We start from the raw sequence: 15,818 nt of genomic DNA, 5'->3' as shown, positions 1-15,818 counted from the left end.
GTTTTGGTTTGTGAACTGCCCACTCCCAGTTTACCCAATTGTATTTCGGCACTTCAGGTTGCCAGTTGGAGGAAAACACAGCATATTTCATTTAATTCATCGTCAAGTGCACTTGTTCCTGTTCGTGTCATCAGTCTGGCAACCTGCTTGTGCGTCAAGTCTGAGGAGCAGAGGCCGCGTGAAAAAACCCTCTCCAATATTTAGAATTTGGACTGCAGTACCTAGTTCAACCACTCAGTGTCAATCCTACATACAGCACCTTTAAATATAATTTTACTTGTATATTATCTTAAAGCTTCCACTAACAGAAAATAATTCAATAAAATGTGCAAAACTATTGGTCTAGCAATAAGATGAACATTGCAACAATATTTTAGTAATTGTCTATTAATGTTGAAGTCATCTGAGTGCATTTTTACCACAGTCGATAGTCAAGGTGCAAGATGTTTGAATGAAAAGAGAGGGAGAATCTGCCGTGTGATAACTTTGTATGATACTAGTGACGTGAAAATAGCACCGGTTTCAGTTACTCAGATGACTGGATTGAAATACACCATTGCCAATTAAGACGGCAAAGATCAGGCAATATCTGACCAAAGAATTTCACGAGACTGAAGAGCTGAGTAAAGTGTGTGTGTTGAGTCTCATTTACGTGTCAGAGGTTTTACCTGCTATTAGTCTTCCTTCTGTTGGCATGCAATGGTTTAGCAAGCTTTCATGTGAATTTGCCAACATCTTTGCTCTCAGAGTGGCAAAAATTGAGCACACAGATTTCAGCCTTCATATATTATTCATCAGTCCTGAGTTCATAAACACTCGTTACAGCAGTTGATGTTTTTTTACCTAACCAGCACTGGGAACTGACTGAAATTGGCACTTTTACAGTGCATTACCTGTGAAAACCTTCCTGTCTTGTGTCAGAAGTGCCGCCCGACTCGGAAATTGCTGTAGGGGCAGTAGGCAAATTTTCTGGCCTCAAGGGATTTCCGAATCAATTCTTTCATTCCAAAGAGTGTTCATTCAACCCATTAATAAGCTTACATCTAATCTTTTGAACTCCTATGTTGCTGTGCCATATGTGTATTGTGTGTTCTGTGTCTTAACAGACTTGCCTGTGACTTTGTTTTCCCAGAACCGGCATCCAATCCCCTTTTCCCAGATCTCCCACCTCCCTGACGTTCTGTGTTTGATGTGTGTGATTCTGTCATGCTGCAAGGTTATGTAATTTCCAGTCAGAGACAACACAGTAACCTTTCCCTTAGCCACACTGAGAGACAGTGAGGAGGATGAGGTATAAAGGTCACTGACTACATTACAGTGGCATTCCCAATGGAATAATGATGAAAAAGCATTTCCTTTTCACAAAAGACAGCTGAAGATAAATATGCCAACAGCGGTAATAAGCTGGGGAAAATATTTTATTTATTAATGTGTTATAATGATTTTAAATCAAGATGACCATTTAAGTTTGTTGGAATTTGATTTGACCCCAGTACAAACATCAATTTGACCATAAATTCTAATACAAACATCGAAACATTTTCTAATAAAGATACAGCTATAGGAAGCAAAATGACTTAAGATATTTAATCTTGTTTGCTGAAAAAAGTATAAAAATTTCAGAAACAAACAAAATACATTTATTTTTCCTAGAAAACAAGAATTTACATCTTAAGTAATTTTGCTTCAAGTAACTGTATCTTGATTTAAGAATGTTTAGACATTTGTACTAGACTTTGTGGTTAAACTGATGTTTTTACTGGTGTAAAATTAAGACAATAACCCGCTGCTCTTTCTTTCATTCATAAATTGAGCATCCTTCTTTGAGAACGTATAAGAATAAAACAATTTATCTTTTCTAACAGACACTGACTGCCGTACTCAGTATACTGGGTCGTTTTGACCATCGGGTGTCATTTCTATGGTGTGGCAGTTCAATAACCTTTAGAAAAGGAACATTCTAGCTGGTGTTGTCGTTCTCGATTATCCAGTTGATCCAAGAGACGTAGTTGCTGACTTTGGTGTAGACTCCTGGGAAATACTGGTTGGCACAACTGATGCCCCAGGACACGATCCCCTCAAAATAACCGTTACAGACGAGAGGCCCACCAGAGTCGCCCTGCAGCCAAACAAACACAGGATCACACAGTGCTAAGTGTTCTATGATGCGTCAGCTTAATTATAAATATAATGTCTCTTATCCTCTCTGTGTTTTGAGTTTCAGAATAAAACCCTGCTTCTCGGATTCACCTGACAGGAGTCTTTGCCGCCCAGTGGGGAGCCGGCGCACACCATGTTGTCTGTGATTCTGTAGTAGTAGTAGTATTGACACTGAGGGATGATCTGGACATCCACAGCACGCAGGACAGGGGACAGGTAATAACTGTAGACCTGAGTGACGCCCCAGCCGCTCACCGTGCAAACTGTGCCCCCTTGTAAGGGAGCGGGTGAGATTGGCAGCACAGCTGGCTGAATGTTGGCATTGAACTCTACAGGCTTTTCCAGCTAATGCACAAATCCAACAATGAATTAAAATGAAAAATATTATCAATTGCATTTTTAACTGTTGATAATATTATATACTATTGATAATTCAACTTTGATAATATTCAGAAATGTTTCTTTAGCAGCAAATTAGCATATTGCATTGATTTCTAAAGAATCGTGACACTGGAGACTGGGGTAATGATGCTGAAAATTCAGCTTTGTTCACAGGAACAAAATTTTGAAATTGTATAATATTTTACATTACACATATTACACATTTTATAATATATTACAGGAGTAAATAACATTTTAAAATATATTACAATATTCCAAAAATATTGTGAAATATTATTTTAATAATATTTCACAATAAGATTTTTCACTCTATTAATTTACATTTTAAAAATCAGTTTGTTACTTGATATTATCATATATATGCATATAGCAAACTAAAGAAAAAAAATCCTTTATTTATGACCATTTTATGAACGTTTTATTTTCATTTCTATATTACTGAAATACTATTTTCTTCATAGTAAAACATTCTCCAATAATTATGTATTTTAAAAAAATAAAATAAAAAGTGATTATTTACTTGAAAGGAAATAGTAGTTCAGTTTGTTACTATATGTGACCCTGGAGCAACAATACATTGTATGGGTCAAAAAAAAAAAAAAAAAAAAAAGAATTATGCCAAAAAACATTAGGATATTAAGTAAAGATCATGTTCCAAGAAGATATTTTGTAAATGTCCTACCGTAAATATATCAAAACTTTTTTGATTAGTAATATGCATTGCTAAGGACTCAATTTGGACAACTTTAAAGGCAATTTTCTCAATTTCTTTTTTCTTTTTTTTTTTTTCTTTTTTTCATCCTCAGATTCCAGATTTCCAAACAGCTGTATCTCGGCCAAATATTGTCCTATCCTAACATAAGTGGAAAGCTTATTTATTCAGCTTTCAGATGATGTAAAAATCATAATTTCAAAAAAAAAAATACCCTTATGGCTGGTTTTGTGGTCAAGGGTCACATATGTTTGCTACTTCCTAACTAGGATACAAGGATACATAAACTCAGATTATTACCATGTGTGCAATATTTGTATATATCATGCTTGATGAACTTACTTTCAAGAGCATAATGTCACTATCAAATGTCCTGTAATTGTACATGTAATGCACCAGAGCTCTGGACACACCGAACACCTGCTCAAGACCCTCTTTAATGGAGAGGTTATGCTCACTCAAAACCACTTTGATTAAATAGCTCCTGCGAACAGATTAGACAGCAGAACCCAATATTATCACATCAGTACAGTCAGAGTAAAGATTTGGCCTACCTCAAATACTGTAGCATGCTTGGCGTGTTCAGTTGCTTGTCAATGAAGGTGAATTCTGACTGAAATACTCACGGTCTCCAGCAGTGGGCGGCTGTAACCACCCACTGCCGGTGTATGAGCGTTCCTCCGCAGTAATGGAAGTTGTTGTACTGGATAGAGGCCTGGTACTTTATTGAGTAGGGCCCAACCTCCTGTCCTCCAATGATTCTCTGCTGCAGTGAGCCTGTGAATGTTAAAGCAAAGCCTTGTATGTGCTAGAATCACATTAAAACACCAGCCGCTTGTGCTCACCAACGGATTTCAATAATGTATGCACAGAAAGCAACTTCTGGTTACATCTGCATTATTTTTAGATAGCACCGCTGCTAGTAACATGTAATGCAGTGCTTTACCGTGAAGCGAAGAGATGATGAGGAGCAAGGTGTATTCAAGGCATTTCTTCATGTTTGAGGGGTCTAAAACACAGAGGAGGTTTAGAGGTAAAGAAACAAATACAAAAAGCTGTGGTTAAGAAAAGACATCACATTTTACATAATACATGGTCTTTTTTTTTTTCTTGAGATATTGAATGAATGTCACAGCAAATTTCCAACAACCGTATATATATATATATATATGCATAACCTCTCCATATGCATTTAGCAGACTCTTTTATCCAAAGTGACTTCAGGCCATCAATTTTTACCTATCATGTGTTCTCGGGAATTGAACCCCCGACCTTGTGCTTAATAATGCGATGCTCTACCAATTGAGCTACAGGAACGCTATATATATATATATATATATATATATATATATATATATATATACAAATAAATGTTCATCAAAGAATCCTGAGAAATAATGTAAAAAATAATAATAATAAATACAAGACACAGAAAGTAAGGTTTCCACAAAAATATGAATCAATTTAAGTGTTTTCAACAGCTGAATTTTTTTTTTTTAGCAGCAAAAAAACATATTAGAAAGATTTCTGAAGGATCATGTGACACTGAAGACTAGAGTAATGATGCTGTAAATTCAGCTTTGCATCACGGGAATACATTACATTTTACAATATATTCATATAGAAAGCAGACATTTAAAATTAATAAAAGTAATAATACTTCACAATATTGCTGTTTTTACTTTATTTTTGATCAGATAAATACAGCTTTGGGAAGCGTAAGAAAGCTCATATGCATAAGCGGTTTCTTATGCTTCACAAAGCTGTATAATATGATAATATATAACTTTTTCTGCTCAAAACATAAATGGACAGCATAAAAACTCACCCTGAGCATCGAAAGCTTAATCCTGAGCAGCTAAATTCCACTTACTTCCACCAACAGTAACTTAGCTGTGATATTGTCTTAGCTTATATAGTGTAACCACATCTGTCCCTTAGGTTTTATGGTCTTGTTTGTACACTAACTATTCGCAGGAACAAAAACAATAACACGCCAGGACTTGGGCTGACCCAAAAGCTCTGAATATCTATGATCGACTCCTCTTGTTTGAAGCTATCAAGTCTAAGACCTTGCATTTGATCCACACACAGTGAGCTGCTCTCCAAGGAGAAATCAAATATCTATAGACGATTTCATTTGAAAAAACAGTTTGTCAGAGAATAGGATATCGGGTGACAGTGAAACTGGGTGGAAAGGGCAATATGGTGGTGGTAACCAAAGCAGCTGCGAACAAGGTCTTTCCAATATTGCTTGACTGTATAAATACACGTCTATATCCTCAGGGGAGAGCTCCACCTAGAAGGATGAGTTTGCCATTTATCTTAAGTCCCACCTTGAATGTAATGAATCTGTATTCTCATAGAACCTTGTGAGATTTGTTTAGAAAAATAATGTCAATTTCTCTCCTCTCATTGTTTGAAAATCAAATGAGATACCAAAAATGAAATTCTTATTATTGGTGCTACATTGTCTTTATTGTATGTAACTATAATCTGTTCAGGGAGTCCACCCAGAGAATGTTGTTGTGATTATCTTTCCCTTGGGTTGGGCAGTTACAGAAATATTGTGTGTATTTCTGAAACAAAATGCTCATGTGGGATACAACAGAGAAAACCAGCGTGGGCCACGCTGAAGGACCAATCATCCAACATTGAGGGCTCGGGACATGGTGGACTTCTCCACTTGAGCCTTACACTCACGGCTGCCTGGAAAAGCATAGCCGTCATTTCTGGATCCAATTCAGGCATTGCTACAGTCCTGGAGGCCAGCAGCCCAGTCAAATCTTCCTCTCCAGAAAGCTCCGACTCGCCCTCCGATGCAGCGATTGACATCCACTCATAGGGAGGAGTGCCGATGGATACTGTTGGTATGCTCCTTGTAGAGGGCCCAACATGTTACTGGTTGCGGAGTGCAAGAAGGGTTGGTTCTCCTAGGGTTGGTTCCCTGGAGGGTTTGCCATCACTGTTATCCTCAGACCTCCCAAGCTACTCTGTTAAGTAGCCCCTGCCTGACTGCCACCATGACAAGAACTAGATCGAGGCACAGGCAAAGAAGGCAATGGTCATCTTCTCGCAGAGAAAACATGACTTATCCAAGAACGCCACCTCAGCGTGCTTAATGCCCAGACATGTTAGGCAGCGATCGTGACCATCACCCGACACCAGGTAATGACCAAAGACGCACCCATGAATGCTCTTTTAGGGGGGAAAGCTCTTTTAGCGTGCTGAAGTGCACAGAGGAGATGGCCACACAAACAGGGTAGTTCAGGCTGCATCCCACTTGACATGAGAAACCACCACCGCTGAAGCACCGTACAGCCAACAGCTAGAGCTCCAAAGAGCATGCTGAACTTGTTCAGTCTTCTTCTCTCATCAGAATATTCAGTAGCAAAACAATGTGATCACTCGACTCCAAAGCAAAAGCTGGTATGCATTACACCTGCCTAATTATACTCGCACCATGTTCAGAGCTGGATGCAGTCATGCATGCCAATGTGCATTGGTTCGTTTAGTTACACTCGAAGTGGACTAGAGCTTAGCCTGCTAGCTTAGCATAGCACTAACTTATTAAGAATTGCTCTTTTGATTTGTTAGAACACGATATCACCATAATATATTTTGGATCAGGCTTGAGGAAAGGGGATAGAATTCTGTATGTACACCCCAACAAAAGCTATGAATGCTAGCAAACATCTCTGCACGGTTTCCAAGACTTGGCTCTTATAAACTATGAACAATCAAATGAGTTATAACTGAAAACTTAGCATCCAGAATTTCAGTTGTATCTAACGGCCATTTACACTAAGGATGGTAACTTAACACAAATTAAAACTATAAAGTTTTAATAATCTATGTTCTAATTATATATTCTTTATCCCATTCCATCTCATATCCTTCAAGCCATTTCTCCTGCAGTTGTACCTGCACTCACTCACATCATTAACATGTCCCTCCACACTGGTATTTTTCCCTCAACATTTAGGCTCGTATAACTCCACTACTTAAGAAACCCACCCTCAACCCATCTCTTTTAGAGAACTACAGACCAGTTTCCCTTCTTCCTTTCATTGCAAAAACACTTGAACGAGCTGTGTTCAACCAAGTCTCTGCCTTTATCACACAGAACAACCTCCTTGACAGCAACCAATCTGTCTTACTAAGTGGACATTTAACTGAGACTGCCTTGCTCTCAATTGTTGAAGCCCTAAGACTGGTAAGAGTGGAATCCAAATCTTCAATAATTATCTTGTTTGATCTGTCCGATGCTTTTGACACGGTTAACCACCAGATCCTCCTGTCAACCCTACTGGCAAAGGGCATCTCAGGAACCGCACTCCAGTGGTTTAAGTCTTACCTATCAGATAGGTCCTTCAAAGTATCTTGGAGAGGTGAGTTGTCCAAGTCGCAACATCTAACAACTTATATGTGCTACATATAATTGTGTATGTGACGAATAAAAAAAATCTTGAATCTACTGGGGTGCCTCAGGGCTCAGTTCTTTGACCACTTCACTTCTCTGTCTACATGGCATCGCTAGGTTCTGTCATTCAGAAACATGGCTTTTCATACCACTGCTATGCTGATGACACTCAACTCCTACTCTCATTCCATCCTGATGATCCGACGGTAGCTATTTGCATCTCAGCTTGTCTAACAGACATTTCTTTCTGGATGAAGGACCATCACCTTCAACTCAATCTTGCCAAGACATAATTAATTGTGGTTCCATCAAACCCATCGTTTCATCACAATTTTACCATCCAGTGACGCACATCAACTACAAGGGACTGATGAATTATTAAATGCAGATTTGGGAAGGCTTACCAGACATGTTTTAACTTGTCTTAATACATGTCAATTGCTTTGAAGCTTATCCAGGAAGAACACATTATGTGTTATGGGAAGGTCAGGGAGGGCAACCCCGCTGAAGGCCTAACTTGCTCAGTTGAATCAAACACTGTTTGATTCATAGCACCCCTTGAATACTGAAATCAGAACTATGGAAACCTGATGAACAGTGTTGATGTGATTTCCTTAACCTATGTTGAGGGATTTGGTAGATATAGTCCAGCTGACCTTCAGTCCTGCTTTTCAATCTCACATTAGCCATGGTCATGCTGCTCTTTCTGATTCTGGCATTCACTTCAACATCACAGTCACCAACTGCTGTCATTTCACTGCCCAGGTAGACAAACTCCTACATGTTCTCCAAGGGTGTTCCATCTATGTTGACATTAATATTAACTGTGGCATTTTTCCTCATGACTTAAGTCTTCTTGCTGTTGACCTTTAGTCCGACTTGCTATTTTGCAGAGTTCTTCTGTCTTCTGCTGAATGTCATGATGCTTGTGAGCTAGCATTCCAAGGTCATCAGTGTAATCCAAGTCCACCAGAAGCAAGGTCAGGCTCCATTGGATGCCTTGACGTTTTCCTTGGGTGACATTACACAACAGCCAGTGAATGGCCAGGGAGAATAGGACTGGAGACAGGATGCAGCCTTGTCTCACTTCATTTTCTACTGGAAAAGGTTGTCAGCTCACTGTTATGGAAAAAAGGACACTCAGAGCTCTCATATAGTGACTGGATGACGTTGACCAGTTTCTTACAAATGCCATAATGATGTAGAATATACCAGATGCACAATGCAGACTGTCAAAAGCCTTTTCAAAATCGATGCGCATGAGGAATAATGAGCTGTTCCATTCATGGGCCATTTCTAGGATTGTTGTGTAGAATGAAGATGTGGTCAATGCATGACCATCCTTCCCTTGAAGCTAGCCTGTTCTTGCTGAAGGATGTAATCCATCACTGCTATGATGTGCTGCAGTATGATATGGCTGAAGAACTTACTGGTGAGAGAGAGAGTAGGGTGATGCCTCGCCAATTTTTGCATTCCCCAAGATCCCCAAGTCCCCTCTTCTTTGGCAGCTTGATGATGGTGCCACTATTCCAGGTCTCTGGGCTGTCTCTTTCTCCCAGATGTCCTGTAAGATGCACTGAAGGATCTGTGGCAAGTCCAAGTAAGCTTGTGAATGGTTTTATGCTGAAAGAGTGTTCCACCAATGACTAGGTCATTCTGTTCACAAAAGTCAATAATCTCCAACTCCAAGTTAACACTGCATATAACATGACCCATTAAATATAACTCTAAAAAATGAATTCATAATAGTAATAATATTATTGCACTTGATTTAGTTAGACCACTGGCCTAGTATTAAGTACAAATACAATTATTTTTATAGTAAACTTAAAAATAAAATGCTAATATTTATTACAACCAATATACGTGATTGCCTAGTCAGTCTACTGTGAATCTCTTCCTGTGTGCTGGCTAACCTTCTCTTTGTGCGAATTCAAACAAAAATGCCGCCAGAAGAAGACTTATGTCAGCCACTGGCTCTTGTGTGTCTCGTGACCGATTGTGTCAAGCTAGGGGAGTATCTTTTTGAATGCGTTAGCGGAGTGGGATCATTTTAATGATTAAAACCTTATGTTTTACTCTCTTATTTGCAAAAAGGCAAGGCAAGAGTTTTTATATAGCACATTTCGACACAATAGTAATTGAAAGTGTTTTACATAAAATAAAGTAATATAATCATAAAAAACGTAATAATAATCACAAAAATAAAACAAGGAATTTAAAAACGTAGAAAATTATTTAAAAGGGCATTTAAAATGAATTTTAATACAGTGGAATCATTTCATGTTGCATAAAATACAGTGCAATCAGTTCGGACATTGCACAGGAACATTTCGTGTTTCAAAGGTGTCCTCCTGTGCTGTCTGTAATGCACTGTAGAACTGGTCCTTTTCTTCTTCTTCACCATTTTCGGTAGAGGTGTAGGCCACTAGGGTGGACAGCGTGTTGTACTTTGAGTTCAGACTCATATATATACAACAGGTGTTCGTTAATGGAGTTCAACTGCAGCAAAGTATTGGTGTACTTCTTGTTGATGAGTAAGGCCACTCCTTCTTGGTGAACATCGTCCTGTCTACCTGACCAGATGATCACTTCCCCACTGCTCAGCTTTTGTTTCCCCATCTTTATCCATCTTGTCTCTGTGATTCCGAGTAAGCTCAGATAGTATCTGTTTAACTCGCTCATGGTCTGTGCTAACCCTCCAGCTTAATGCAATGTTCGTACATTCCAGTTTCCAACTCGCACTTGGCATTTTGGCATCAGGAAGTCAGCAATCGGGCTGAGGCGTCCCTTCGGCTTTTATCCTCACCCTTCATTAGTCCAGTTACCTGGCCTGCTTCCCTCCCTCTGCAGGGTGAAGCTGTTTTCCTTTCTGTAGTTTCCATAGCAAAAAGGTTTTTGCTGGGTGAGGTTGCCTTACCCTCTTCCTTTTTCAACCGGGTTTGGGACAGGATATGGCAGAGAATATATATATATAAATACATAAGCCTCAAAATATCAGAAAATTTTGTCCTATGTACATTTCAGCTATATAAAATTTTAAGTTACTTATGTAATCTAAAATGTATTTATTTTTTAAAAAGGAAATATGTTAATAGTTTTTACTTATTAGTTATACCAATAACATTATTAGAGTCATTACATTTAAACTCATTAATCAACAACTGGAATTTTTTCTTTTTTTTTCTTTTTCTTTTGTTTATCGTGAACATTCTTAATGTTCATAAATATCATAAATCATAAACCACTACTGCATACTACCATTAACAACTTTGTAACCAAGAAGAAGCCTTAATTGAATATCAGGCCATGTATTCTGAGATTAGAAGTTTAATTCCTTGTCCTTTTACTGTAACTTGAGTTCTGAAATGTTTTTTATGTTTTTCTGGTCTGGACTTTGTTCAGGGGCGCATTGTTGGTGGATATACCCCCTCGCCAAATTCAATCAAATACTTTGTACTGTTACAGAGCTCGAAGGGTCAGCACTTCTGTGGCAGATCTCTGGTCCATAAGTCCTGGGTGCTTACAGCTGCCCATTGCAATACGCGGTAAGTGATTTTTCAACTTTTCTTTAAATAAATGATCTGCCTAACAGATTGTTAGTGAGACTAACAGGGTGTACAGTATGGCAGGCTTGATGGCCAAGTCCGTGGGCGAGTCGAAAGCCAGAGAAAAGCAGACAGGCACTAAGGACGCACGCTAACCTTGACCCGTCATCACCATGTGGGACTTAATGAATGCTGGCTTATCTGCAGCTTGGCACAGATGAGGCTGCAATAACAGCGAAGAAATACTGTTATTCAATTCATGTCCTCTACAAAAGTGTCACTGTGAAAAACAAGAAATCAGATATCAAGCATATAACTATCTGTTTCTTCACTGTTGCTTACATATGTGTTAGAATATCATCCCATGTTTTTTTCAGAGGGTCTTTACTGTATTTTTGCTTGTCTTTATGAATGGATCAGATGATGGTGGTGTCTGGAGACTATACTTTAGGTGCTCATGAGGGGACAGAGCATTACTCCAAGCCTCTGTCACTTATCCCGCACCCTCCCTCAGTACAACAGGAGCACCAATGATGTAGATATTATGCTCATAAATGGCACCTTTGTGCTTATATCATTCTCAAGTGAGTAAATAAGAAAGTACTGCTTCAATCTGGTCAACTATCATGGCCTTCATGGCTTCAATTATGACAATCTAATATAAAGTACAGCATAGCGAAAAACGTTGAAAGACAAAATAAATAAATACATTAAAATATTTTCAAAACCTTACGTCCTGATCATCCAGTAGGAATTTCTATTACAGACTGGCTATGATTCCTTACATAATAAAACTTTTCTGAACCTTTTGATCAACCGGTCAGAGTCAAGTACTCAAATTATACAGCATTAATAGCATACTCTCTAAATAGGTACTTCTTTTGAAAAAGTAGTTACTTCATGATCATTTAAAATACATTCTATATGATATGAAGGTGTGTTGCATCTGGGTAGAATTTGCTATAGGTATGAATTTGGTCTTATGGCTCGCATGCTGTTTTTCACCTACTGTATAATAACGAATTATGCGATTTTGGCTGCAGCCTAAGTCTTGAATCATTTAATCATTAATTCAGCTGATTTGTTCAAAATCACTGATTCATCCAGAAATAAGAAAAATTACTGGAGGTCTCTGACTGAAAATCTTATGATGAAATAAATGTTTTTCTCCAAAGCTTGTTGGTCACAATTATTGGCACCCCTAGAAATTCCTAAGAGTAAAATATCTCTAAATTCTATTGCCATTCGTATTTACATGTTTAACACACCAGGGTGATTAGGAGCATGAAATTGTCCAGCCATGACTTCCTATTACACAGGATTATATCCTCCATCACAAGATGTAAAACCAAGGAATATAGTTCTGATGTGCAGAACAAGATTGTTGAGCTTCACAAAATAGAAAGTGGTTGTAAGAAAAGGGATAAAGCATTGAAAAAATCCCCATTTCTATCATCTATATCTACCTAATGCACAGTGACAAGGAGGCCAAAGCCTCTCCAAGTATCACAGCTGGAGAATTGCAGAGATTAGATAAGTCCTGGGGTCAGAAAGCCTAAAAAATATTAAACAGACACTACATCACCAAATGTTGTTCAGGAGAGTTTCAAGAAAATCCTCCTGCTCATCCAAACACAATCTCCAGCATATTCAGTGTCAGACATGACTGTAACTTCAAATGGTACTGGCTTATATAGTCAGATGAAGCTAAAAATAGAGGTTTTTACCTCCAGACGGGTTTGGTGCAAACAGTGGATAAAATAACCCCATCCCCACGGTTAAATATACTACTGGATCTTGAATGTTGTGGGCCTGTTTTTGTGTTGGAGGTCCTGGACATCTTGTTCAGATGCATGGCATCATGGATTCTATCAAATACAAACAGATAAAAAATCTAAACCTCACAACCTCTGTTAGAAGTCTTATAATGGGCCGTGATTGGATCTTCCATCAGGACAATAATCCAAAACATACACAAAAATGGGTCAATGAGCACAAAATGAAGCTTCTGCCATGGCTGCCTCAGTCTTCTGACCTGAACCCTATAGAAAACGAGTGAGGTGAACTGAAGAGAAGAAGCACCAGGATTGAGCTGTGAATCTGAAGGATCTGGAGAGATTGTGTATGAAGGAATGGTCTCTGTTCTCTTGACAAGTGTTCTCCAAACTCATCAGGCACTATAGGAGAAACTCAGAGCTGTTATCATGGGAGAAGGACAATGCAATAATTGGGTGACAATAATAGTGGCCAACATGAACTAGAGTCACTGTTTTCCTAATGAATGTTGTTCAGTTGCTTTGACGAAAAAAGGACCTACTCAGAAAGTATGTAATATGCTTCGATAATGAATAATTGAATCATTTATTCAACACATTTCTTCAATTTAAAGTTTCTGTCTGAAATTAGTCACTAAAACACTGATTACAATGAAACAGCAAGTAACACATTGTATTAAATAAAGTAGAAAGACTGAAATGGTATTTTCTTTCTAAATTTACTCCAAATAATTTTTTGTTTACTTACGTTATACAATGTAAGTTAACATTGAGTTCAATATGATTTAAGCTGTGCTTTCATATCAATTCTGAACTGTGTGCCTGTCTCTGGATGTGGGTTCTTTCAGCTTAGTGTGCCCATAGAACTGAACAGGTGTGTCCCTCACCCCGCTCCCCAAACAGAACGCAGGGATGCTGGCGGGCAGGATGTGCCGGGTTTCTGAATGGGGCTCCACCCTGCGTACTGTCAAACTCCCCATCACCTCCACCTCCAAGCGCAACATCAGTAACTCCTTCAGCGGAAACATCACAACAAACATGATCTGCGCTGGGTCCAGCACAGGAGGAAAAGATGCGTGTAAGGTAAAGTGGAAAAACACTAGCAGTAATGGCCAGCTGACATTCTCCGTTACCCATAATTCAAATGCTCTATAAGGATGTTGGAGTTCTGGTGCTCAAGGGAGCCTCCGGAGGGCCGCTGGTGTGTGTTGGACGTGTTTATGGCCTGGTCTTTTGGGGAGTTGGCTGTGGAGATTCTAGGATTCCAGGGGTTTATACAGCGTGTCCAGGTTTCACGGGCGGAATAACCAGACAATGTACGGCCCATATTCACGATGCCTTAAGTCAGCCGGTCTTTTCAGAAGGGAAGATTAAATTTCTTTGTGCTTTTTCCAATACTTGCATCCATATTCAATATTTGCACCACATCTTAAAGCTGCAGTAGGTAACTTTTGTAAAAAAAATATATTTTTTACATATTTGTTAAACCTGTCATTATGTCCTGACAGTAGAATATGAGACAGATAATCTGTGAAAAAATCAAGCTCCTCTGGCTCCTCCCAGTGGTCCTATTGCCATTTGCAGTTACGGACCGCTCCCTGTAAGAAATCAACCAATCAGAGCTGCGGTCCGTAACTTTGTTTGTGTTCAAATTGTAGAAAAATTTATATAATAAGCGAGAACACCATGAATCCATTTTCCAAACCGTGTTTTTAGCTTGTCTTGAATCACTAGGGTGCATCTATAATAAGTGTTTATATTCGGACTATTTCAGATTGCTTCGGGTGTACTGCGGCGGAGTAACACAGTACCTTTGTGATTCTTCATAGACATAAACAGAGAGAAGTAGATCCGGCTACGATGTTCTTCCGCAAGACGCAAGCAGTTCTGTTTATTAACCGCTAGAGCGTCAAAAGTTCCCTACCACAGCTTTAAATGATTCTGTGATTCATTTCACATCATCCTGTGGTGGAAATCACAGTGATAGAATATTATATTTTACATATAGTGTCCAATTCTCACTAATAACTAGTTGCTCATTAGCATGTCTATTATTAACATACTGGCTGTTTATTAGTGCTTATAAAGTACATATAATGCATGACATCCATAATCCTACCCAGGCAAAAGTCATAGTTAATGGTTAGTTAATAGTGAGAATTGGACCTTAAAATAAAGTGTGACCGAAAACCTAATTCATGAATGTTTTTTTTTTTTTTGGTTTGTTAATTTTGGTCTTAATTTAAAAAAAAAACGTATTTATATCGTTTACTCACAATACTGTATGAACTATATTGTTCATTTTTTTCACTGCTTGCTTATATTATCATAGTTTAAAACATGCAATTATAATTTTTATGATTGATTGTCATAACATGATTGATTTCGTTACCTAAAAGGAATTTGAAAAGCAGTGGAAAAGGCATGGTCAATTGTTTTAATAGGATTTTAAATATATTTATATATTACGTTTTCATAAAAAATTTAAATCCCTGGTCCCTGGCTCATCTTTGAAAGATTTTCAATAAGGTCAAGATATTTTTTTTTTTTTTTTTTTTAGTGAGGAGACATTCAATTTTTCAAAAGCAACAAAAAAGATATGCACATTTAGTTACAAAAGAAGTTAATGCAAAGACGTATACTGAAAAAAAAAAAAAAAAGTTTCTATAAAAATATCATCCAGTAGCCAAATTTTCAAAACTGATAATCAGAAACCTATCTTGAGCAGTAAATGAGCATATATGAATGATTTCTGAAAGATCATGTGGCACTCAAGACTGCATCACTGGAAAAAATTA

The 15,818-nt window shown here is 38.2% G+C and overlaps 1 protein-coding gene and 1 pseudogene across 2 annotated transcripts in view; one reads left to right on the top strand and one right to left on the bottom strand.

The window, feature by feature from the left end:
* Positions 1-1,690: 1,690 nt before the first annotated feature.
* Positions 1,691-15,818, bottom strand: part of si:dkey-33m11.8 (trypsin-3) — a 29,228-nt gene continuing 15,100 nt past the window's right edge. Inside the window, exons 1-6 of one of the 2 annotated variants that reach the window (XM_052568695.1) lie at positions 5,103-5,149; positions 4,221-4,283; positions 3,901-4,051; positions 3,617-3,758; positions 2,251-2,505; positions 1,691-2,119 (exon numbers count right to left, since the gene is read on the bottom strand). In XM_052568695.1, the coding sequence (XP_052424655.1) occupies positions 1,961-2,119; positions 2,251-2,505; positions 3,617-3,758; positions 3,901-4,051; positions 4,221-4,272 (759 nt within the window). In that variant the 5' untranslated portion in view covers positions 4,273-4,283; positions 5,103-5,149 and the 3' untranslated portion in view covers positions 1,691-1,960. Of the gene's footprint in view, positions 2,120-2,250; positions 2,506-3,616; positions 3,759-3,900; positions 4,052-4,220; positions 4,284-5,102; positions 5,150-15,818 lie in introns of those variants that run through there. The other variant, XM_052568694.1, reaches the window with a different exon arrangement.
* On the top strand, positions 8,319-14,394 carry LOC127967933 (trypsin-like; annotated as a pseudogene).

Source organism: Carassius gibelio, chromosome B11, assembly GCF_023724105.1.
Source record: "Carassius gibelio isolate Cgi1373 ecotype wild population from Czech Republic chromosome B11, carGib1.2-hapl.c, whole genome shotgun sequence".
NCBI classification, from domain to species: domain Eukaryota; kingdom Metazoa; phylum Chordata; class Actinopteri; order Cypriniformes; family Cyprinidae; genus Carassius; species Carassius gibelio.
The sequence above is the reverse complement of the archived record's forward strand: the minus strand, read 5'-3'. Positions and strand labels throughout refer to the sequence as shown.